Genomic DNA, 25,615 nt, shown 5'->3' with positions numbered 1-25,615 from the left:
ATCATAAAACGGTCGAATTAACGTAGAGAAAAACATATAATGAATACATTGACTCAAAACATCACTAGTGACAATATCGTCAAGTGTTAGTGAAATTTATTAATCTTGAAAGAGGCGAAGGAATGTAAAATTCACATGATTTTAATAAGGATTATAATAATAATATTATAATAGCGATAAAGTGATTATAGTAATTCTAATAATAATAGAGGAATTTTTGGGAAATCAGGGGTATGGAATCTTTTGAATCTGATCCAATCGAGAGATATTTTTATCACATCGCGTCATATGTTGGCATGTCTGATTACAACGGCAGTGGCAGTGCCGTTGCGGCAGTTGTCACTTTTTTCTGTGCGAGTCGTGGTTAAACGGAGCTTTACGTCGTGCGCGTAAATCGCAATATTTTTGCGATTTTGCGAGTGAAATGTGAAATTATTGCTTTTGAATCATCCCGAATAATATCTTGTTCAGGTGAGATCGCATTTCCCTCCATTCCCTTGTCGTTTGTAAATGTGAATCCGCGCATCGTTCTTTTGAGGTTAACCTTCTCTCGCTAAATATGATTTTTTTCTTCGATCTTTTAAAACTAATCGTCGCACGAAATTATTTGCATGATTTGCGCGTTATCATCGTGAGTGATAACGACAACGAAACACATTTCCAATTGATGGTGTCACGTGAGTGACTGGCGTGTAGTCGCAAGTACTCGTGATTACCCGCGCAATTTTTTTTTCTTTTTCTAAGAAAAAATACAAGAACTGACGAGAATGTATTTTTCATGACATTACAAAGTTTAATTGATTAATTGTTAATTTTAAAGATTTAATTCTTAACTTAAAGATTTTTTTGTATTTTTGTTATTTTAATTCGATTTTATTCACACACGATTTGATGTCATAATAATATTCAATTGTTTATTTATTTCAATTTAATGTACTTTTATATTTTCTAATTAATATTTGTATATTTTAGTAGCAGATATCATTGTTACTTATTTACTGAGATTAACATTATTATTGCAATTCATCTTTCTTTTATTTTTCCTTTCTCTCTTTATGTTATACAATCAAATATTACTTAATATATTTAGAATTTATTTAAAATTATATTTCAATATAGTTTTTATATAAAATTTTACTCTTTATATTTATCTTATATATTAAATGTATAACCTTTTATATTGTTTATTTTTTTTTTTAATTTGATTTTTTTGCTATAATTTTCTTATATTTTCTCCTTATTTTATTGTTATATTTTATACTAACAATGTATAATATTATTGTTTCAGTGTAGTGCAGTGATTACATAAAGTATGTCAAAATCAGAGTCATCAGAGGCAAAGCCATCAGAGGCAGAGCCATTAAAGATAGAAGGATCAAAGTCGGAGCCATCAGAGGCAAAGTTATCAGAAGTAGAGCCGTTAGTGATAGAACTGCCAGAAGCAAAGTTATCAGAGACAAAGTCATCAGAGCCAAAGCCATCAGGAATAAGGCCACCCTCAAAGATTGAAAGACTTTGCTCCTCTAGGCCACGTAGACCAGATATTCCACCATCTTCCCCAGTGAAATCAGTGACTACAAAGATCAGTGAGTCTTTGACAAAACTGTGTGCCATTTTATTTTATATATATTGCATGCTTGTTATAATTGTATATTATTTGGTAGCATCTTGTTTGATATATATTATTCATTTCTATGTGTGAAATGGATGTCAGATATATAAATATTTGATAGAGATCAAAACAAAATATAGATATCTATATAATATTCTAGGTCAGATAAAAACTAAATCAGATATCAAGAAAGACATTAATAAATATTATACATTTTTTTATAATATCCCATTTATTATTTATATGACATATAGTAATAAAGTCTCTTAATAGAGAAGTTATACTTTTCTTGAATCTGATTTTTAGGATATTTTGTGTCGCAAAAAATCTTGCCAAGCATTGTTTCCTTTGATTATTTTATTACACAAAATTTAATCGTGATTTATTTCATATATACCGCGAAAATTAATAAATAAATGATAATAGTGAATTCAGATGTGCTGTAATTCGTGTTTATGTAAAGTGAGTCCTGAAGAGAGGATACCACATGTTATACAATGTGTATCCATGCACGAACATTGTTTTACGCGCGACTCCGTCCTCTCTGGAGTACGCACTGCGAATAATGCGTTTCATTCGTCGCAGCGTGTACGTACACGAGAACGCTACGCACGCCCACAGGTCGTTCGTGAACGAGCGTGAACGGACACTTTGCTTACGCGCGTGCGAGTCTCTTCGCACAAGTTGCTCGTGCGAGTCGTTCCTCGACTGTTCGCGACAACACATCCCTCGCGAGAGAGAAACTGGTAAATATCTTTAATAAAGTTATCAAGAATTATACAATTAACGAGTTGCGCGCGCAAACTTATAGTGAAAGTGCTTATTTTATTATTTTACTAAAAAAAACATTTTTATAAATATATTTTTATAATTTTATTTATTTTAATACACTATTTTTATCTCAGCTTCATGCAATTTTCGTAGAAAATTGTGATGAGTCAAATTAGTTGTTTAAATGCAAAAGCGCTCTGAAGCAAATTGTTTAGTAATTAATTCATTTAAGGTAATAATATTAATTTATTATTATTTTTAATTATTATTTTTTAATATTTTAAAATAATTAGATGTATATAAATAATTATGTGTTGAATATATTCTATCTATTAATAATTATTTATTGCTCTTCTTTTTTTTTTTTATAATTTGATATACATATACGTATATATATTTCTTTGTGTTTTTCTACATTTTATCCATAAATGCCGACTAATTTGATTCATCATACTTAATCGGGAGAGTAATCCATATTTTTAAACAATAATTTGTTTCTTGAAAAGTGAAAGTAACTCGAGCGACTAATAATGACAAAATATTATTTATAAATAATTTGAGAATTGAAAATACATATAAATCTCTCAAGACTAATGATTTTAATATAATATTTTTTTAGAGACTCTACATAATTAATGACTTTTTAATGTTGCTATCACATGCCAAATAAAATAACATATTTATATATAATCTGTTTAAATTTTTGATAATGGTTATAATACTTAATAGTTTTGCTGAGGAAAATAATTGTTGCAATATGTTGCTTCTATTAATCTTTAAGGAATAATGTTTTCTTCACACACGATTGTTGACCGATTTTTATATTTTTTTTTTAACATATGCACGGTATCTTACAATTTTTCTTTATTTTCTTCAGCTCAAAAATCTCAATTTTTTTATTTTCTTCATTATTATATTTTTTTTCCTTCATCAAAAATCCAAGTTTTGCTTATTATCTTACAATTAATTATAACATATCATTTCTTTTCTTATTTTGCGAATTTTTCTTCTCCAATCTTCATTTTAAATACACGAAGTGCAAGCAAACATAAGACATTACATCACTTTATGTTTCTATTGTGATGTCGGTGCATCTTCGCGGCGGCGCATAACGAGCAATGTGCGTTTTCGCATCCGTCTCTATTGCATCCAGGGCACGTATCTTGCCTTATTGGTGCAACTCCATTGCATTACCTTCCCTGCACAATCATGCCGCACCGGCTGACGCATTGTAATTATGCAAGCCGCCGATATTTATTTCGCGCTCGTGATTTCATCTCGTTTCATCTTTCCTCCCTGATCTCTTTTTTTTTTCTTTTTGATTTCTTTCGTTTATTTTGATTTTTTTGCTCACTTCTTGTGAAAGATCGATCAATCGTTTCAAATTTTGCAACTTGATCAAAATTTCAAGGCCCATGTGTTCTTCGTTTCTCTTTTGCTGTAGGATATATTTGTCTTGAGAGAAAAATTAAATATAATTATTAAAATTTTACATGAAATTAAGAGAGATATATCGAATGCTTTTATTGAAAAAAATAAAAATAAATTTTTACTCAATTTTCATAACTTCAATTTAGCAGATTAATCTTCAGAGGTATAAATAAGTAAGTTGATTTTTTTTATAATTTAAATAAATTTGAATTAAATTATCAAGTATATAATTTTATTTTAATGATAATATATTTAAAATAATTTTGATGAGATAATCTTTAGCAAAAATTTAAATTTTTTTACTTAAAATTAGCCAAACATGTGTAATAGAAAAATTATTGGAACAAAATGCCGAAAATGATACGTCAATATTTTATTTAAAATTAATGGATGTAATCTAAAAACATCACTCGAACCATTATTAAAATACGTATTGTTAGTTTTTGCGATATTCTGTGAATTATATAGTTTATTTCGATATTATCTCCTTCATTTTCGTGCGATTCGTTCGCGTTCGATTTAGAAATTAATTTTTCTTTTTGACGAGAATTTGTTGAAAAGGCAATGGAAAGGTAAAAGTTTTGGCGCTTCGCAATGACGTAATCATTATCGGCATGGTGTTTTGCCGTAACTGTGACACCATCAACTAAATATGGAGAGATAAACGTTTTATGAGCGAGGCTGTGTCGATGGGTTATTGCTCATTTCGGGTCGCCATCTATTTGTACAAGGTGTTCAAGATATTAAAGCCGGTTTTAAAATCTTCCATTCGTATTCTGCGGTCTGATGAAAGTCAACGGTAAATATTAAAGTTAAACACATGTGTGATCTATTAAAATAGTAGCAACGTAATATGACGAGTGTTTCGCGTCTCTTTTTTTATCCATCGCAATTTTAAAGATTATAAATTATAAATTATTTAAAGAATTATCTTAAAAACATTTCGCTTTTGAAAGCTAACTATTAGAGAAAAATCCGAGAGCAACATATGTATCATATAACGTAAGGCGTATCGCATTCCACTTATTAGTATTTATCTGAATATAATTATATGAAATTTTTTATTGGTTCAAGATTATTTTCGCAAGTGGGCAAATAAATATATCATTAATTATCATGTCATAATTGACACGTTTGGTAATTGCTTAATCGTATTTATTATATCATAATTTTGTTACAACGTGAATTACATGTAATAATAATAATGGCATCTCCCTATAGCTTTATTTTATTAACCTTGTTTACCTACGTGGATATTCACGCTTGAAGAAGCACGCCAGTATTTGATGGCTGCTTCTATGGATTACGTTACATATCGAATGATCACTTGACATCTTATTAACCTTTGATTCAGAACGTGAGATAATTGTAAGATTAACTAATTCGATCTGATATTTAGCGAATCATTTGTTCATAATCGGATTCTATATATTTTGACGGAATCTAAAAGTGTTATTAAAAAAACGTTAAAAAATATTTCTCTATTTGAATATTAAAATTTCTATATAAATGTATCCAATACGATTATAGAATATTTGTTGCAAATGTTACAAGAAGGAATTGTGAGTATTTTTACAATATTTTGAGCGAAAATAAAAGTAACTTGACGATATTAGAATTTGCAATTAATTTTATAAATTTTTTCTCGAGATACACATTACTTTTAGAATAATTATATGTATTTAATTTCATAGGAATTACAATTCAATTGCGGCATTTAATTATAAAGAGGCTGATATTTAATAGTATATCAAAGTGTGTAATATAAGATACATAGGGGATTAAAGTGTAAAGATAATTCATCATGCGATGTGCATAATAATTCAGAGACTTGCAAACGAATGATGGCGCCGCAGTTTTGCATCAGATCTCATTGATACATTTAATCGCAGTGAACACGCTCGAATTAAAAAATACAGTGTATCCTGTCATTGAATCACCACGAGCGCTCGTGCAACACACGTCACGTATGACTCTAATCATAGATTGCTATCGCAGTAAGGTTTCGCATAAATTTACGCAGCAATAAAAATTGTATGTGGAAATAAACGAGTTTTGCGAGTTTTAATAAGAAGCACATGTTTCTTAACAAAAATATAAAATAAATTTTTTTAATAATTTTGTATATAATATTTTACAATATTACGTTTATTAATATTTTAATAATTACAATTGAAAAAGCAGAAGTTTCAGTAGTTTATTTAAATCTAATTAGTAATAATCTTAAATCATTTCCTTCTTATTTATCGATGTTAAGATAGAACGTTTCAGAATGTTTCGTTTAAACACATTTTTATCGATAAGCCGCCGTCAATCGTTTGCTTGCGTTATTAAAAGCAAAAACAACGCATAAAAAGACGCACTTAATGTAGACTGCACTGTGATAAAGACGCCGGGGATTTATGCATAATAATGCCTCTCTGCCACTGCGACGAAGATATCTCGCCGCGTAATCGCGATTTCATCTCGTCGAACAGAGATTTCGACCCACGCGATCGACCTACTACGACAAGGCACGCGCCCACGTGCGCCGCTTTTCCATAAATAATTAATCAAGTATCGTGCGAGAATCGTGATTATACCCGGACATATATATCGATGACTCCTTTTGCGGCGCGCGCCGCGAAAACATTGACAAGGTGAATGACGGAGCTTTGTGATGCCGACGCGTAATTGTCAAATAGGATGCGATATCTTATATTTCTATAAAGAAATCGTAAAATTCGGTGGAAACTTAGACTGTGTTCGGATGTATGCAAATACGAGAGAAAATCCATTTTTATAGAAATAAATGACCACTAAAATTAGAAAATCAATAATTTAAAATTAAAATTCTAAATATTAAATTAATTATATTAATTTAAAATTAAATATACTTTTCTGATGAATAATTAAAAATTATATTAAAAATGTATAAGATATAAAATTATTAATTTAAAATTAAATATACTTTTTTGATGAATAATTAAAAAAATAAAAAGAACAAATTTCTTACGAGAGTTTATCATGGAGACAAGAACACGTTTTCCTTTTTGTTGATTGATTGAAATAATGAGATGCGATGAACATTATCTAAAAATATCTCGAACGATTGCATATTGCGCTAGAAATCGCTAGATCTTATCGGCGTCATTTGCACACACCCTGAATCATCATTAACAATTCGTTTACATAACTCTCTGTCTTGAGCCGATTGTGATTGACTTCCGATGGCGATTATCGCAACGGCAATTACCAAACCAAGCCCTGATCTATTTCACGCTGAGCCATCTTCCGTTGTATCTCTTCACTTCATAATTATTAGCAATTAACTTAGCTATAATCAACTTTGTGCGATCTAGCTGGAGACATCACATGTCCCCAAATTTATTATCGATATTATGCAAATTGGCCTTGAAAAAATAACAAACTGATTTAAATATTGCGTATTATATTGTGTATTATATTTAATATACTAAAAGCATGTACTCATATTATTTTGTATTAATTTGTAATCAATCAATATTTATTTTTGCAATATTTTGATTCTTATTTTACATAGATAGATATTATCTTGCTGATGTAATAAATTTATTAATTTTTAAATTAATAGCGCGCGATTTTCTATTTTACATACTTTCTCACGAATTATTATTAACACAAAAAGCGAAATTATAATTAAGTACTTTAATTATGCACTCTCGATCATATGGCAAAGTGAAAAATTTTTCGCGCGAAAGAATACATTGCTCTTTATTTTCGTTGTTTTGCTATGATTTGCGTTATTTTGCATGACAACGGCAGAACAGATGGAGCCTCTCTGGGAATCGCGCGGCCGTCAAATAGACGAGGCCAGGTTGCGAAGAGGGTCAGGTAAGTGGCACTCAAGTTTTTATGTGTTCTCGAAGATTTCATTGCATTTATGAAATCCCTGCATAACGCGAAAAAGGTGACAATAATTTCAATCTAGTCTAGCAAGACGTTCGTTAAAATTGATGTTGCAAAAACGGACTTTATAGCGAGAAATTCAACATTCCGCTTTTGCAACAATGCTGAATATATTGTATTATATGAAACTTTGAATATAGCTATAAATTTATAAATATGACCGATGTATAAGAAGCGATGTGCGTGATGTTTGCATTGTGTTGTGTTTTTGTTTTGCATCATGTATATCTATAATCACATATATATAATATTACACATGCGTGAAATATTTATAGTAATTTAATAATATTATTTTAATAGAACATTGAAAATATCTGCAGACTCTTAGAATCAGTAAATATTTTTTATGAATCTTTGGCAAAATTCGAAAGTATAATTTTTTCAATTTACAGATTTTAAAGAAGTTTATATAGCAGTTATTTATAGCATCTTTTAATATTGTTTATTTGTAATTACAACATTAAAAATTTTGTTAAATTAAAATATTTTAAATCGTGATTTACTTAAAATATAAATGCCTCGATCAATTTGAGAAAATATACATTTGAAATTTTTTAGAGAATGAAAATCAAATAAGTTATGGAAACGTAAATTTATAATAATATCACAAAGCATTTATTATTAAAATCATGATTTATTTCCAATTTTTTGCGAGGAAACAAATTTTAGATTATATTTTTAAGTTAATCGGATTATAATATCGTCAGATAGTAGCATTTTAAAAAGAATCATCTTCGATCCCGCGCAGATACCAGCGTCGTTCTGACTGAGGACACTGAAAGCTTTATGATCGGTGATCGAGTATGGGTCGGCGGCACAAAACCCGGCAGAATTGCCTACATCGGCGAGACCAAGTTCGCACCTGGGGACTGGGCAGGAGTCGTCCTGGATGAGCCCATTGGTAAGGACCACCCTAACGATCCTAGCTGAATCGTAAAGTTCAGAAGCGAATCTTGAAGAACTCCGACGAATATCAGAAACCCGGAATTATTAAGAATTTTCTTCCATGTCGTCCTGACTAATCAAAATCCAGCAAAACTACGTACTTCTTTTCACCCCGAAAGAATCTCCAATTAATCGCGAATAAAGATCGGAATATTCTTTAATTGATACAAAGATAGACAAAGATAAAAAATTAATTGAGAGAAAAGATTCATGAAGCTCATAGAGGACGTGACCTTGAACTGCAGGGAAGAACGACGGTTCGGTGGCGGGTAGCCAGTACTTCCAATGCGAGCCAAAAAAGGGAATCTTTTCGAGGCTCACCAGGTTGACCAGGGCGCCGCTGGGCGGTTATCAAATGACCTCAACGCCGACATCGCCGCCCGAAAGCATCAGGGGCAGCTATCTCGGCAAATCCATGTCGCCATCATTGAGTAAGGATCGCTACAAGAGATACTCGCCACGTCCGTAGATCTCTAGCGTTGCACGATACACACCATCCACGAATTTTATTTAATTTCGCGATCTTAACTCTTTCACCCCCTCTTCCTCCCTATACTATATTGTACTCCTAGAATATATTCCAGAAAAATATCAGCCGACTTAAAAAATTTGTGTAAATGATCAGTATATATTAATTGGAAAAGAACATCCTTAGATAAATACTTTATTTAAAATATTATTTATAGCACATGATTATATATTATGAGAGATTAATTTGCTATTTGATAACAAAATATTATTAGAATGGAACAATAAAAAAAAGCGGGGCGAAAGAGTTAATCGATCATATTATACATCAAAGGCTTGAAGAGCACAATTATTATTTTTGTTGTAGTATTATGATGTTGCTTTAATAAAAATTATTGTACGCTACTGCGTACAATAGGCTACGCAATTTAGTGCAAAAGGGCGAAGAAGTGAATTTAGTTGTTTTTTTTTTTTTGGTCAGCGCTTAGCATGGAAATATCTTAATTTTGCATGTAGCAAGATGTTATTATTTAATATTAAAATAATAATTTAATTTAACTCACTTATATCAATAGAGGATACTTTGAATAAACATTTTATTTGCAAAAATATATATTTATAGAAGCGACTAGGAGATCTAATTTTCTAGAAAGACATTTTTTACAACTTTGAAAGGAATAAATTTATTATTAAAAAGGAATATATATATATATATATATATATATATATATATATATATATCAAACAAATTAATATTTACATATTTATAAGAAGCGATTTGTTTCCGTGGATATATTTAGAATACAGAAAAGCATTAATTTTTCAATGTACAAAAGAGAATAAAATATTTCATTTACCTCATTTCTTTGATCTCGTATAAAAAGTTAAATTTAATTTATCTTAAAAACAATAAATTTTTTTCTTAATGAATATTTAAGATAAAATACACTAAACATATTTGAATAAATATATTTATAGAAACATGTGAGAGACAGCTATATGATTTAATTTTTATTAGTATCTAGAAAAAGAAAAAAGATTTATTGTTAGTTTTATTGAAAAATTATTTAGCTCACATGGCTTTTAAATATGAATCGCTATATATTGATCGCGCATCGCTAAAAACTATGAACGCAGATGTATCGACGACCAGCTTGTCCTCATCGGTGTCGCAGAGGGATGAGCTGAAGATAGGTGACCGGGTGATAGTGTCGTCGATGCAAGGTAGCAAAACCGGCGTGCTTAGGTATCAAGGGCCCACGGATTTCGCCGGGGGCGAATGGTACGGCGTGGAGCTGGATGAGCCACTCGGCAAGAACGACGGCTCCGTCAGCGGGAAAAGGTGTGCATTTCCCTTATCGAATCTCGTCAAAAAAAAAAAATCCCCCTCTTCTTCATCACACATACATTTTTCACCGCACGAGATGTCTTCGCGATTAGAGATACAATTTTTAATTTTTATTTCTCCACGACAATCTTAGGAACCTTAAGTAGCTCCTCTCTCATTCGATTCGGTCCTCAGAGCACGCATGATCTCGAATACGCTTGGAATGATCACGAGTATAGTTTGCATAGTTCGCATAATTTTCCCTTATTCACTGCAATCCGTGCATTTCCGAGAGACTCCGCGGAACTAACCCACCCATTGATCCAGATACTTCGAGTGCCCGCCCAAGCACGGTCTCTTCACGGTCCCGCACAAGGTCAGCAGGTCGCCATCCGCCAGAAAATCATCCATGGTGTATAAATCAAGCAGTGGCAGCGGCACCGCCGTTAACGTTCCCAGCCTTCAGAAGAGAAGCGGTTCACGCGACTCACTCGCGTCCAGCATTATCAGCGTCAACGCGAAAACAAGTACACCGATCGGCACGACGAGGGTAAGGTTCACCATGCCGAAATGAGGGAATGGGTGCATCTGTCTCGCAGTTTGCTGTCAACGCTGTTGGCCTTATTTTTCTATTAATTTAGCTGTAGAATATGTTGTTGATGTTGTTGTTCCCGTTGATGATATTAGATGTAATCGACGTTTGAGTCTTTCGGTTTGAATTCTTTTGCCGAGCTTTTGAAAAGCCAATTACACTAACTTGTAGTCGTCGTTCTCGCTTTTTACAGGCAGCCCATACATTCCTTTTTTTTTAACAAAAACTGTTATGTATATTAACGTGCGTGATTTCGTGCGAGATTAATGTATTAATTGTTATTTAAGATTGCCGTTAAAATTTTTATGCACGATTTTATCTTTATTTATTTATTTTTTGTTTCCGTTTACATCAGACATTGCAGAGGCCTGGCATGCGCATGTCGACACTTGTTTCACGAGATTCACTGCAGGTGAGACTGTAACACCAATAATAACTCCTGATTAATTTATTATCTTCGCCAATTAGAAGCGATCGCTGATAAGTCATCCTGCGATTCTCTCCTGTCGCTCGCAATTAGTTTCGTATATTAAGACAATAGGATAATTAGCGAATCGAATTAGATGATTAGCGAAACTCATTAATGGTTGTTCTCTCTGTGTGACTGCGTTTTATTTATTTATTAATTTATTGCTATCGCTCTCGTCGGAGCTTGTAATATACAGCGATAGTCGATCTGTGTGTATATAATGTTAATAAAATCCTACATCCTCTTTTTCTCTTCCTCGTAAATTCTTTTCTCTGATTTATGGGTGAGTATATCTCTTCTATGTCGTCGCTTCTTTCACGCGATAATTAGTTTGTCGTTATTGCAAGTTTTCTTTAGTGATACCGTACGAGATTCTCGTGGCAGCTCGATTAATTTATATCTCAAAAACATTTACCACGACAAAGTTAAACGTAACTCCGACCGATGTCCGCGTTGGCGTAAAAACGACGACCGACATCATCGAGTCGATTAATCATTCGTCCAATTGGATAATACGATATAAGGTGTATGCTCTTGATTTGTATTGCTAATCGCGCGTTATCGATCCAGAATATCATCTACGTGTCCGTGGCTATCTCGCATTTATTAAAAACTCGATAACAACGCGGCGAAGCTGTTGCATAATGCAGAATGCGTTGTGCGAGTTAACAATCGACTGGTTGTTATTGCAATTTAATGCTCAATTTAATATTTTAGCAATAATATTGTTGATTTACTTTGCTGCGTGTATTGTAAAAATTTGCACAATGCAGAAAAGTAATTTTTTTATTAATCTATTTCTTTGTTTTAACCGGCGTTTCGCAGTTTTTGTAAACAATTTTATAAAGAGGTATATCGATGAAAGAATCAATAAATATTCTTAGTATCGCAAGCTTGCTTTACAAGTTTGTAAAAACTTGTAATGACATAATAAAAGAAGCATTCTGCATTTTATTTTAGTCTGTTCGATAGCTCTTTTGAAAAGCATACCAAAGAAAATCATGAAATAAATTATTTCAACTCTGCTTTTCCTCTTTACGTTAGCAATTCCATCGCGAATAATTTATGTAGAGATTGTTTTATCGTAAATGCTAATATATAATGTATAATATAGAATTACATAGTTGATAACGTGCGTTATCGCGCATTAATTAATAATATAAAACGATTTTTTTACCTAAAATCCTTCCCTGAAAATTCTTCACAACACTTGTAATTTTGAATTAGAACTTAGCTCGTGGTTTTAGGAGATTCTGAAAGAGAAGCAACACGAGATAGAGCTTCTTCGAAAGCAACGGGATTTGGAGCGCGAAAGGGTCACCAAAGCGGCGAGTCAAGCTGATCAAGCGGAGCAATCTGCGCTCTCTATCAAACAAGAATATGATAAGGTAAGATATTTATGGCGTTAAAATCAAATTATATGGAAAAATGATGAGTTTTTAAAAGATCTGGAATTTAGAAATATTGCGTTACTTACTATTTTTACTTTTGCTTATGCTGGAAGCACACGCTATATTTCATTTTTGATAATTATTATTTTTATTATTGATTAATTTATTATATATTTTATTATATATTTATATATTTTATTATATATTTATATATTTATATATTTTAATATTTTATTATATATTTATTATATATTTTATTAGTGAAATTCTATTGCAATAAATAATTATCGACGTGATAAGTTCCAAAAAGTTTTGTTCCAGTTTTGAAATCCTTCTGTTCGTTGAGTTTCATTTTCTTTTCTTCCGTTTTTTTTTCGTCGTTGACGATGTAGTATCGCGAACAGATGCAACAAACAGTCAACGAAGCGGAGCTCACTGTCACCAAACTCGTCAACGAAAGAAATGGATTGATGGTGCAGCTGGAAGAGGAGAAGCGAAAGTGCGAAGATCTTCTTTTCCGCTTCGAAGAGGAATCCGTGAATAAAGACGACATACAGGTATGTATGTATGTTGATATTGACGTATCAAGCATACACATATATGTAAAGGTATGATTATTTATCAAATATGATAAAGCCTGAGTATCTCATTAAAATACTCGGAACACCTGGTAAGTATCTACCATGCTACATTTGTCCATTTGTTTTACATATTTGATAATAATAATACCAGAGATTCTTACTCATCTTATTACATTAATAATTTTCTTTTTAATGTAAAATCTGAGAAAAAGTTTTATGGAACACACTCTACATATTTAATAAGACGAATAATATTTAATTTTTTAATTTTTCCTATGTTATTATTGCCTTGATTTTTTCAAAAGTATCTTTGTTTTGTTTAATAAACATGAATTTTCTGATAATCTCAATATCACATTGAAAGAACTCTCATACATAATGTTAGATGATTCTGGATGATATTTGTATATTATTCGCGACAAATATTGTACATTGCTTTCGTCCGAATTCACGCGGGATAACGGTGGCGGGTGATGTAAGTTATACACGCGTGCTTAGCATCAACTTGGGAAATAGCTCAGAAATTAGCCTAACAATTGTCGCAGCGTGCAAAAATAATGTATCTCTTATTTTGTATAAAAAATTATAAATTATTTTTGCTTTGATGCATTATGTACATATAAAACGCAATAAAAAAGAAATTAACTTGAAAAATTATTTTCCCAATTCTTGTGGTTTTAAGCTTTACTTTACACGATCTCGAACGAAAAAAGAAAATCTCTAATTTTTTGAAGAGAGAAGAATACATTGAGTTCTTCATTTAATTTGGTAAACTTACCGTTTATTTTCAGAAAGAGAGATCTGAGCAAAGTGTGAGTATCCGACGATCCTTGGCAGAAGTGATCCAGTTTTTCAGCATCGTTAATCTAATCATCAGTCTATATCTGCATCTTTACATTTCTCGAAGAGCTGATTGACGTGTGCAACGCGCGAAAAACGCAGAAAAAAAATGCTATTGCTGATTAATTTTGCACCGGTCATACTAACAACACTAAAATATAGAGCTATACCGAGATCCGTCAATCTTGAAAAAAACATACGCGATATATCTCCATTATTTATTAATTTTTTTTATTTATAAATTGTACAAATTATTATATATCGTTAATGAGCACTTTTGTCGCGACTTTAATGTGGCACAACAGCAATCTTGATCTAACAATATTAATTTAATTATGCTTTTGTTGTTGTATAATTGAAAGAGCTTTATAAATCACATGCTTTATATGCACAGAGCTATTGGAATGTGTTCTACAATTATTGTACTTTATAATAGCATATTTTGAAGATTAATTAGAATTGGGAAAATCCTCATTTTAATATAAAAATATCGAAATAACAATAAGTTCTTCTCTTATGAACGATAAGAGTTAGCTGCTAATAAAATTATCGCGAAGAATTTGCTTGTTTAGTTTTATAATTGTGTTTATACGGGAGAAAATATCAATTTATTGATTTTTGCTATTTCATTGAATTCATTTTTTGAGGTTTTTTTATGATTAGATATTACTATCTCTATTATTGACAGACATTAACAATTACAATTATAATTACTAATAGCTAAATTTTAATTATTAGATATTAATAAGTTATGATTACTAATAATTAAATATCAATTATTATATATAAATAATTTAAATCTTTCCTTTTTTAATGAAAATTTAGGTGGCGCAATTTATTACTTAAAAAGAATTATTAAATCCAATGCATATTTAAAAAATAAAAATTTACTTTTATTTTGAAAAATATTTATATAAAAGACGTATGTCTTATTATTGCTTTCTTCTAAATTTTTATCTTTCTTTTTTCGATTATAACGAACACTAGAATAAATTATATTCTATAAATTCACAATAAATTTTATAATCTTATTAAGTGAAATAATTAATAAAACTTGGGCTTCAATAACAAATCAATATGCTTATAAGCATAGTTATAAACTTAAGCAGGCAAACTGTGATATCGCTTTATCCAATTCTGATAGCTTTTAACTCGAGAACTACTGTACAATTTCGATATTTTTATAGGGATTTATTAGGATTTTTTCTAGACTCTAATTTTTAATATAATTAAAATATACTATATAAATATTGTGCGATGATTGTATAGAACACTTTAGACTCTAATTGTATAATTACAAAATAATATTTTGGGCAAAATAATATTTTATATATTTATTTATTAATTATAGTTATTATATTTATTTGTTTATTTATTTATTTATTTATTATATACATTGTACTGGCTTCATTTTTGTATGTCAAAGAAATTTATATTGTTTAATTTTATTTTTTCAATGTTTGTGGTACATGGTACGCTCAAATGTTAAAATCGAATAATACATTGTTTTGCATTTTGGATATATACGTACAGTTTTATTGATTTCTTTTGTTTTTCAACCTGATAAAACATTTGTTTCTTACACATTGACGGTTACACATTGTGCTTCGCATCTCGACGTGCTTTCTATTTTTTTACATATACGCTTTCTAGTATTGATACACTTATCTCCATAATTGTTAAAAACTTAAAATAATATTTGTTTTAAATTTTGTATGTTACTTACACACGAGCTTACATAATAATCCTTATGTAATAAAAACTTTAATAATTAAAGTTTATTCGTTTATTTTAAAATCAATTTTATTATAATATTAAACGATAAATTTATTGCAAAATGTCATTTAAATTAAAAGAAAAGTATATAATTTTGATAATGTCTATGTTAAATAATATTTGAAAAATAGGTATTCCAAATATTATTTAACATAAATATTATCAAAATTATATATTTTTATTTTTTACGAGAATATTTATTTCCTATGAAATATTTATTTTTTACAAGTACTGTTGTTTTGGATTTTTTTTATAATGGAGGAAATTGCACGCTATAATACTTGAAACGCAAACACGTGCTATGTATGATCTTGTACTTCTCTAAAGACTAAACAGCTTCCCTTATCATACTAGGTCATAAATACTGTAAATGAAAGCAGGATCAAGCAGCTCGAGGAAGAGCTCGCTGAGGAACGACGGGAACGTGCCGCTCAGTTGGAACGCGACAGCATCAAACTTTTCGAGGCTGAGGAGGAATTAGCACGGCTACGTAATGAGATCAGCTGCGCGACCAACTCACACAATTCTCAGCTTCATGGTATTTGTGATAATTTTTTACAATTAGATTTAAACGCAATCAGATCTTAAATTTCTTCTTCAAGATTTATGTGATTTTATTTGCCTTCTTTCCTCGATTTTTACTTCATCGGATCGGGCTTTTAGATCTGGAGAGCCGTAATCAGAGCTTAGAAGAGATTAAGATTAGTTTGGAGAAGGAAGCGCGGGAGAAATCGGTCCTGGTGAATGAATGCGTGGATCGTATCCGGGAATTGGAGCTGGAACTGAACAAAACGAAGCAAGAGAACACATCGCACAGCGAGTCTGAGAGTCGTCTGGAGAGAGAATTGGAAGCCACTAGACGAAACCTGCAGAATAGAGAGACATTAATAAAAAATATGAAATTAGAATTCGAAAAGAGTACGAATTTGTTGAGCGAAGAGCTACGAAAGTCGAAGGAAACAATTGAGACGATGAAGAAAGAGAGCATGAGTGAGAAAGACTCGTTATTGTCGGAGTATCGACAGACGATCGAGGAGAAAGATCGGTTGATCAAGGTAAAGACTGAGGAACTGGAGAACGAGTCCAGGAGGCTATTAGAGCAGCAGAATGTGGCTCTGGAGGGGCTGAAGACTGAGAACATTAAGCGTATCCATGAACTTTCAGAGTCTTTCGAACAACAATTGCGCGCGAAGGACTCGAAAATTGAAGAGTTCTCACAACAACTCAATCAGAGTGTATCTGAGACTGAGAGACTGTTGGCCGAATTGGCTGCTGAACGAGAGCTTCGCAAGAAGAAAGATGAAGAACTGATTGACGCTCTACGAAAGTTAGAAGGTATGTGCCATAAAAATTACTTAATCGAAAAATTTGATTAATTAAGAAAATTTTGATAATCGAGAAAATTAATCCTTTATCGCATTTGCGAATAATTTTATTTATGTTTATTATTTAATTTTTTTTATAACTTATTTATTTTATATTTATTTAATTCTTAAGTATTTTTGATATCTAGTGTTTAGTTTGTTACAATAAAAATTTTCGTATTTATATATAGTCATAAAACAATAAATAATAAATCAAAAACTTGTTGACGAAAAGTTTTATCGATTTTATTGCGCATATCTTGCAGAGTTAAGTACAAAACTCAAATTGGCCGAAGAAAATAACAATGCATTATCGAAACAGATTCAAAATTATAAATCCAAGAGTGATGACAATATCAGAATCATTCACGAGAAGCAACAATTGGTAAGCACATTTTTGTTTTTATTTTGCACGAATGTGCCATTCAAAATTTTATACTTGTCTTATCAAATCAGGAGCAAAACTTAGCTAGCTTAATCGCTTCGGAAGAGAAATCCACTGCTCAACTAAATAAATTAAACGAGGAGCTGAAGGTGAAGGATAGAGAGCTCGCGGAATTGCGAAATGCTAGCGTGGCGCAATTAGAGGAAATAACTAAACGTTTTGAGGCCCAAATTAATGAAAAAGCTAAATATATCGACGAGATAAGTGCGGACGTCGCGCAGAAAGCCTTGATGCTCGCTAAACTGGAGAAAGACATTGCTGATCTGAAAGCGATTATAGCGAGCAAGGATGAAGAAATCAAACATCTTCTCGAAAAGACTTCAGGTAAAATCAAATGCGAAATACGATTTGAGTTAAACATTTAAAAAAAAAATAGATTATAATTATATAAAATACAGAATAAAAATTTTATTATCATAATTGATATTTTTTATTAAAGATAAAAGTTTATAATTTAATTATGTTAATTTATATTTAGATTTTAATCGTAAGACTTCTTCTATATCTTTTAGAGTTGCAAGATGCTCTCACATTATCCGAACAAACGAAAACGAATTTAGAGAGCGAACTTCGCGTATTCGAGTCGAACGTGCAGAATTTGAATCAACAGATTGTAAGATTCGAAGAGAAAATATCGCAACTGTCGTTGCAAAAGGAAAAACTGGTTAGTATATAAAAATGATTGTTTATGTTGATTAATTATTAATCCATTAGATTCATGATTTAATTTACTTATAGGAGCATGATGTAGCAAATGCGATTAGCAGCTCCGCCGATTCATCGGAACAGCTATCGAAATATAATGAGGACTTACGAAGAAAAGAGAAGGAGCTAGACGAAGCTCGTGAAAAGATCTTCCATATAGAATCTACATTGAGACAAACAGAGGGAAAGTTATCCAATACCGAGTCGGAATTAAATAAAAACGCAGCGTTAGTCGAGCAATTGCGCTCGGAAAAATCAAATTTGGAATTGCAAATAAGCGATATTAAAAAATTAAATGCAAACTATACCGAGAAAATACAAGAATATGAACAAAAAGAAAACGAATTATCAGCAAAGTTAAAAGAAAGTGAACATATCAAGAAGAATTTAGAAGAAAAATCTGGCGAAATCGCTAATCTTACGAAAAGATTGACAAAGAAAGAAGAAGAGATCGTTAATCTTCGTGAGGAGCACAAAACCTTGCAAAGTTCCCACGAAGAACAGATATCCTCATTCCAGAAACAAATTGCGGATTTATCGGCCCAATTAACGACTTTGTGTGTCGAGATAAAAACCTTGCAAAAATTCAAAAATAAACTGGAAGCCGATCAAAGTGCGAATCTATGGTCGATTGAGGAATTAACAGAAAAATTGAAAGCTGAATCGGATAAATCATCAAAGTTAGAGAATTTGATTCAGGAAAAGAGCTTGAAGCTTCAGGACACGGAAAATAAATTGTCGGAATTGCAAAAGACGCATGACGCTTTGATTAACGATAAAGCGGCAGCCGATAAGAATTTAACCACGTCTTTAAATACCATGACAAACGCGATAGAGGAATTGAACGGCAAGTTAAAGGACGCTGAAAAAATGATTAGAGATAAGACGGACGAAGTGTCAAAAGCGAGAGCGGAGATGGAAAAGTCGCAAGCACAAATAATTGAAATGGACGCCACAATCTCATCCATGAAAAACGAGCATATTCATAGTAGCAATGAACTAAAAAACGCACAAGAAGCAGTTATGCAAAAACAAAGCATGGTAAACGAATTGACTAAAGTCAAAACTGCTTTGGAAAACTCAATGAAAACCATGGAAACTCAATTATTGAATTTACATGAGGAATTAGATAAAAGAGAGGAGCTCCTGGCAGAGATGGAAGTTATGATAAAGGAATCAGAAACTTCTAAGAAGGAAGAAATGCTGAAATTACAAAATTCGTTGGAATGTGATATTGTAACGAAACAAAAGGAAGTTGAAGACATAAATAGGCAAAATAAAGAGCTAGAAGGAAAATTGCGATCATTACAGGACGCTGTAGATAGGTATAAATCTGATTCAAATGATAAAGAGACTATTATTGGTAAATTGAAAGCGCAGATGAAAGCTTTGGAGGATGCGCAGGTGGAAAGAACCAAAGCAGAACAACAGTCGCGAAATGAGGAAACCAAGTCGAAACAGAATGAATTGAGCGGCGCGAATAAGCGGATTCATGAGCTGCAGCACGCGATGAACGCGTTGGAGAAACAGCTGAAGGAACAGGCTGATTTGACGAGAATTATGGAAAATAATGAGAAAGAAGTGAAGAAAAATGTCCAAAACTTGCAGGAGAAATTGAATGTCGCTAAGACAGAGGAGACACGACTTCTGGGCGAGCTGAGTCGATTGGAAAAAGAGAATAAGCAGGTAATTGCGAAGTGGACAGAGGCAACGAATCAGTTGAAGTTATCGCAGGAAAATTTAAAGAATATTTTTGATGGAACGGGTGATATGAAACAACAACATATTGTTGAGAAACTGCAGGAGGAGAATGACACCGCAAAGAGTCAGATAGATTTTTTGAACTCCGTGATAGTCGATATGCAACGTAAAAACGAGAGCCTGCTGTGTAAGATCGAGGTTCTCGAGATGGGAGTTCCCGCTAACGAAGCTGATGACTATACTCGAAGCACATTGGATAAGCGAACGGCGACGCCCCGTATGTTCTGTGATATTTGCGATCGGTTTGATCTGCATGAGACGGAAGACTGTCCCCAACAGGCTCAGGATTTCTCGGATGGAGTCTCGGAGAAAGTAGCAAAATCTTCGAAGAAGCAATCCGTAGAGAGACCGTATTGCGAAAACTGTGAGATGTTCGGTCACGATACACACGACTGCGACGACGCCGAAACATTTTAACGTTAACATTATATGTTCTTAAATCCATTTCATTCGCTTGCCAAGATATCCCACGCATAGCTATAAAGAGATCTGTTTTAAATTTTACAGAGTATATATATATATATATATATATATATATATATATATATATATATTTTTGTATGGCAGATTTTTTGATTATATTCTAAATCTCTGAGTATATATGAGTCTTCCCATATAAAACGCACTCTAAAACATTTATGCTTCCTCCAAATGTAAAACGCGATTTTAACAAAATACTTTTTAAAAAATTTCCTGGACTATATACTTATCCTTATTGAATCTTACATTATTGAATCTAAAAATATATACTAGACACTAAAAAATCGATAACTATACTAAAATTTATTTTATAAATTATATTATTTATTTTATAAATTATATTTATTGTGTATTAATTGGATTATCTTAGAAGTTATATTTAATGTAGCATTGCTTTGGAATGGAGAAAAGAAACAATTGGAATTTTCTGTGTTAGAAAACCAAGATAATTATTTAATGTTTTATGCACAAATGTATTTGAAGGGAGCATACATTTGTTTTTCAGCTTTAATATCTATTTTTTTAACATTTTTGTGACGAGTTATGTGTAATTATGTATATATTAGATACATTGAATTAACTTGTGTTAGCCTCTTAATTAATATTTATTTGTTGCGTTTTTCGCGTATGTTAAGAAGACAGTTCCTGTATTACTCATTGGTAAAAGGCGCATTTTCGGGCATGAGAGAACTTTTTCAATTAATTTTGCCTCTTTCTTTGATATATTCTTATATACTCTTCATTGAGAGGTTCCGAACAATCTCTTCTAATAGATAGAAAGAAAGTAGAAAACATACATGTCTCGAATAATTTTTGAGGCTGATTTAAAGAAGTATCATGGCCTGCTATTGTCTTGCCTCTTTGTTAATGAATATTAAGATTGAAGATATATTTTCTAAGTCGATTGTATTATTGTAACATGTGATGCATTGGAGATAATGCTTTGTAGATAAAAATAAACGAATTCCTGTAAATCTTTTACATATATATATATATATATATATATATCTCTACACATAGGTCTTCTATTTGAGAAAGACATGCATATAAATATAAATTTTAAAATTTAAGAAAGAATACTTTTCCAAAGAAATAATATTAACTTAAATAATTTTTATTTGTTCTAATTATTCTAATTGTTATGACATATACATGCACATTATCAATAAACTTATTGATGATATTCAACTGTATTTTCTATGTAGCGCAAAGTGAAATCTATCAAAATTATAAAATCAAAATTTGCTTTTCATTGATTCTTAATGAAAAAATCTTTTATCAACTGTCACGTAGCAAAAGCAATATATAGAATGAAAAAATTCGAAGTTACAAATAAGCAATTGATATAATTACGCAAATCCATGATATAATTCAATTGATATTTGCAAAATAAAAAAATTGCATATCCACAGTTCATGAAGAAACTTTTATTAATAAATCTCCAATTTAAGTTTATTTTTTTCTAGAAGAAAAAAGTTTCTCTATTTAGAGAAACTTAAAAATTAGCGATTCTGTTTATTTAAAACAGACAGTATATATATTGTTTAATAAAATATATGGAATTATTTGCGCTGATAAATATTTCTTGCGGCAAATTTAATTGGGAAAAACCAAATCGGTATCTTTCAAATTATCGACGATCCATTCGTTAAATTTCTTCTCAAGCTCCGGCGTGAACATTTCTTTCCAATTATTCGTCTTTCCTTGCCGTATAAATGATTCAGGTTTTATTTTTTGACCAGGCGCCGCTTGGTTTACCATAGAATTCTTGCGGAAATTTTCAATATTTAAGTGTTCCGTTAACTTAGCGATTTCTTCATTGTTGTAGGTTTTGCCGAAAAATGTAGCAACTTTCTTGATGTTCTCGACTAAATTCTATGTAAAATAGATAAGATAATGTAATATAATCATATAATATATCATTAAATCACAAACGCGTAACATAATATCTTTATTATCAGAAATGCGTTATTTTTAATATAAATATGATTTCTGGAGTTAATTGAAATCTGATTGAATCATATATTTAGAGATGTTCTCAAGATATATAAAATAAAATTTTAAAAAATATTAAAATAAAATAAATAAAATTTTTAAATATTGTTTCGTGTAAAAAATGATCGAAATTTAATTATACCCATCAATTTTCTTCATAATACTTTAGATTTTAATTTCTCAGATTTGTAATTTTTGATTTTTGCAAATCTTTATAGAAAATATCACTTTATCTTACTTTTATTAAATCTTCATAGAAGAGAAACAAAATATTTGGTTTATGTCTAATCGCCCAAGCTGATTTTACATGTTCCCAATATGGAGACCACATCACTGAAATTATGAAAAAAATATATAAATAAGGATGGGTGATTTTAAAAATAGATTATGTTATGAAAATCGATCGAGACTTCGCAAAACTTACTGTCATTGTTCATGAAATTAATACAAAACTGCTCGAAAGTTCCTTGGTATTGGATCTGTTTGAGGTCCTTCTGAAAATAATACCACGAGACCACCATATCTTTTGGATTTCTCGCCACATAAATGATCTAGGAGTGAAAATAACATTTTTGAAAAGATTCGCTTCAAATTGCATTTTTCGACACACATATATGTACATGCACACATGCTTACTTTGCAATCATTTTTTATGACTGTCGGCAATAAATCGAGAGGGAAATGACTTTTGATGAAACGCGGTGAAGGTTGATTTTGCACAAAATTGACGCTATATTTTGATATTTTTTGCTCGTCGGGAGTGTCGCTCGCGAATACATCATCTTCTACTATTAATCCAAGACTAAAAGAGAGAAGCCTTTTTTGTAACAGAGTGTTTTCTAATTTAAAAATAAACGATTTACTTCGCGTAATTTCTTCACTTCACATAAAAGAAAAGTGCATGATTTGCGTTTCTACAAAAATCGCGCTCTCCATATGTATTATTGAATCGAAAATGTAATGTTATTAAAAAAACAGTTTATTTGCATTTTATTATTATTATTTGTGCATTTCAGATGTGTGCCCAAATAAATGTTTAGAATTTAATTTTTACGCAAAAATTTTATCCAAATCTTGTCGACTATAAAACTTGGACGAAATAAGATTAAGAATATAAATCTAAAAATAGATAAATGTAGAAAATGTGAAGTTTATCTCTATTATCTTTTTATGTATGGATATTATATACTCTAAAAAGGGAAATCTCTCCATTAAAATCCTTCGATGCGCCACATCGAAATTTAGATCGTTTGCCACCAACCATACGAGTTCTTGTGTTAGCGTCGTACCTGATCGACACAAGACATATAATCATAATTGAAATTAATACAAACAATAAAAAATACTACGGCATTTCGTTAGGACAAAAAATAGCTTACCTGACCTAGGATAAGTAATGATCCACGTATCATCGGAACGAGTTTCGAAATTATATGCCTTATCGCCTTGCTCGGCGTACTTGTATGGCAGGAACCATTCCTTTTCGCCGATTTTGACAAAACCACGGGTGTGATGCGGATACGATTTGGATAGCGCGATCGCTAGTTCACCTTCGACACGTTGGATTTTTAAGTCCTTGGGGAAAGGCATGGTTCCTTAACAGTTTCTATGTCGCGAAGTGACTCAAGACTTTTTGAAATCTAGTTCGGGTATTGACAGCTGATTCCTAAGAAATAAACTCTTAGGAGAGGCTATTTATTGAATCCTTATCGTTATCTCTTAGTAAACACAGCAGTGATAAATACTAATCAATGCGTATATAATGAAAATAAAAGAGGAAAAATATTTGTGAAAATATTTACATATGTAACATACATACACACACAAAGCAATTTAACATAAGAGAAAAATAATTATTAAATTAATATTTTCTCATTTACAATAAATATATTGTTAATATTTTCCTATATATTTTTTTTAATTATAATGTTATCGATCGATAAAGAAAATATACAATATCGATTGAAAAGATACAATAATTTTTTGTAGAAAATCTGTACAAAGATAATTTACGAAAAAATATTAAAAATCAAATTTTTAAAAGATATAAAATTTAAAACAATTACTTTGAATTAATTTTAAAATAAAAATATGTGGAAAATTTAAGTAAACTATTTGTCAATGATTTAATTAATATTTTCTTATTTTTTTATAATATATATGTATTTATAAATTTTTTTATTTCTTTATAAGTAAATATTTACAAAGTTTTTTTATCTGAAATAAACATTGTCAATCAGTATTTACATAGTAGTTTGCATAGCACTTCGCAGCTGATATTGCGAAATACTTTGTGATATGAAATTTTTTTCAGTCTCCTCTTTTATTCTCGAGTGATTCGTGTGAAGAATATAAAATGTTGCACGATAGAATTTTTTTCGTGTCTTTAATTTATTTTACGAGCATAGAGTTAATTCATAATGCGGAAAAAATACAATATGAGCAATTGATTACAATGTGAAAGGAAATCAGTAATGTTGGATGGAGGGATTTTCGCGCATATGCAGTAGCGTAAAAGACATATGACTTTAAGTTGCGAATATATTTGACTAATGAAGTGATATCGTTAAGGCCATTATTTGAAAAAGAATAGAAAATATGAACACCTTATATATATGTTGTAAAAATTTTTATTGATGTGTCTTTTCTTTCTCTTATCTCTATATTTTATTTATCTATATTTAAATATTTTCTTTTATTATATAAGTAATAAAAAAATACATTATAGTTTATAC

The 25,615-nt window shown here is 30.9% G+C and overlaps 2 protein-coding genes across 7 annotated transcripts; one reads left to right on the top strand and one right to left on the bottom strand.

Annotated features, from left to right (window-relative positions):
- The first annotated feature begins 312 nt into the window (after positions 1-312).
- LOC126854676 (restin homolog) lies at positions 313-21,826 on the top strand. Of its 6 annotated transcripts, none has more exons than XM_050601621.1 (17): positions 313-471; positions 1,289-1,586; positions 7,598-7,666; positions 8,490-8,642; positions 8,932-9,117; positions 10,292-10,496; positions 10,809-11,031; positions 11,429-11,485; positions 12,790-12,930; positions 13,338-13,490; positions 14,306-14,326; positions 16,485-16,668; positions 16,794-17,465; positions 17,761-17,879; positions 17,951-18,263; positions 18,452-18,603; positions 18,678-21,826. In XM_050601621.1, exons 2-17 carry the CDS (start codon positions 1,313-1,315, stop codon positions 20,820-20,822), a joined length of 5,067 nt encoding a protein of 1,688 aa, XP_050457578.1. In that variant the 5' UTR covers positions 313-471; positions 1,289-1,312; the 3' UTR covers positions 20,823-21,826. The 6 variants fall into 6 exon arrangements, with proteins under 6 accessions (XP_050457578.1, XP_050457577.1, XP_050457583.1 ...); XM_050601620.1 differs by having other exon boundaries at positions 13,326-13,490; XM_050601626.1 differs by lacking the exon at positions 7,598-7,666 and having other exon boundaries at positions 13,326-13,490.
- A 236-nt stretch (positions 21,827-22,062) lies between these two features.
- On the bottom strand, positions 22,063-24,554 carry LOC126854723 (sulfotransferase 1C4-like). Its single transcript, XM_050601717.1, has 6 exons — positions 24,260-24,554; positions 24,070-24,169; positions 23,517-23,682; positions 23,305-23,431; positions 23,119-23,213; positions 22,063-22,760 (listed from the first exon to the last, which is right to left on the bottom strand). The coding sequence occupies exons 1-6, from the start codon at positions 24,468-24,470 to the stop codon at positions 22,482-22,484; spliced, it is 978 nt and encodes a 325-aa protein (XP_050457674.1). The 5' UTR covers positions 24,471-24,554; the 3' UTR covers positions 22,063-22,481.
- Positions 24,555-25,615: the final 1,061 nt, after the last annotated feature.

Source organism: Cataglyphis hispanica, chromosome 14 (assembly GCF_021464435.1).
Source record: "Cataglyphis hispanica isolate Lineage 1 chromosome 14, ULB_Chis1_1.0, whole genome shotgun sequence".
In the NCBI taxonomy this organism is placed as follows: Eukaryota; Metazoa; Arthropoda; class Insecta; order Hymenoptera; family Formicidae; genus Cataglyphis; species Cataglyphis hispanica.
The sequence above is the reverse complement of the archived record's forward strand: the minus strand, read 5'-3'. Positions and strand labels throughout refer to the sequence as shown.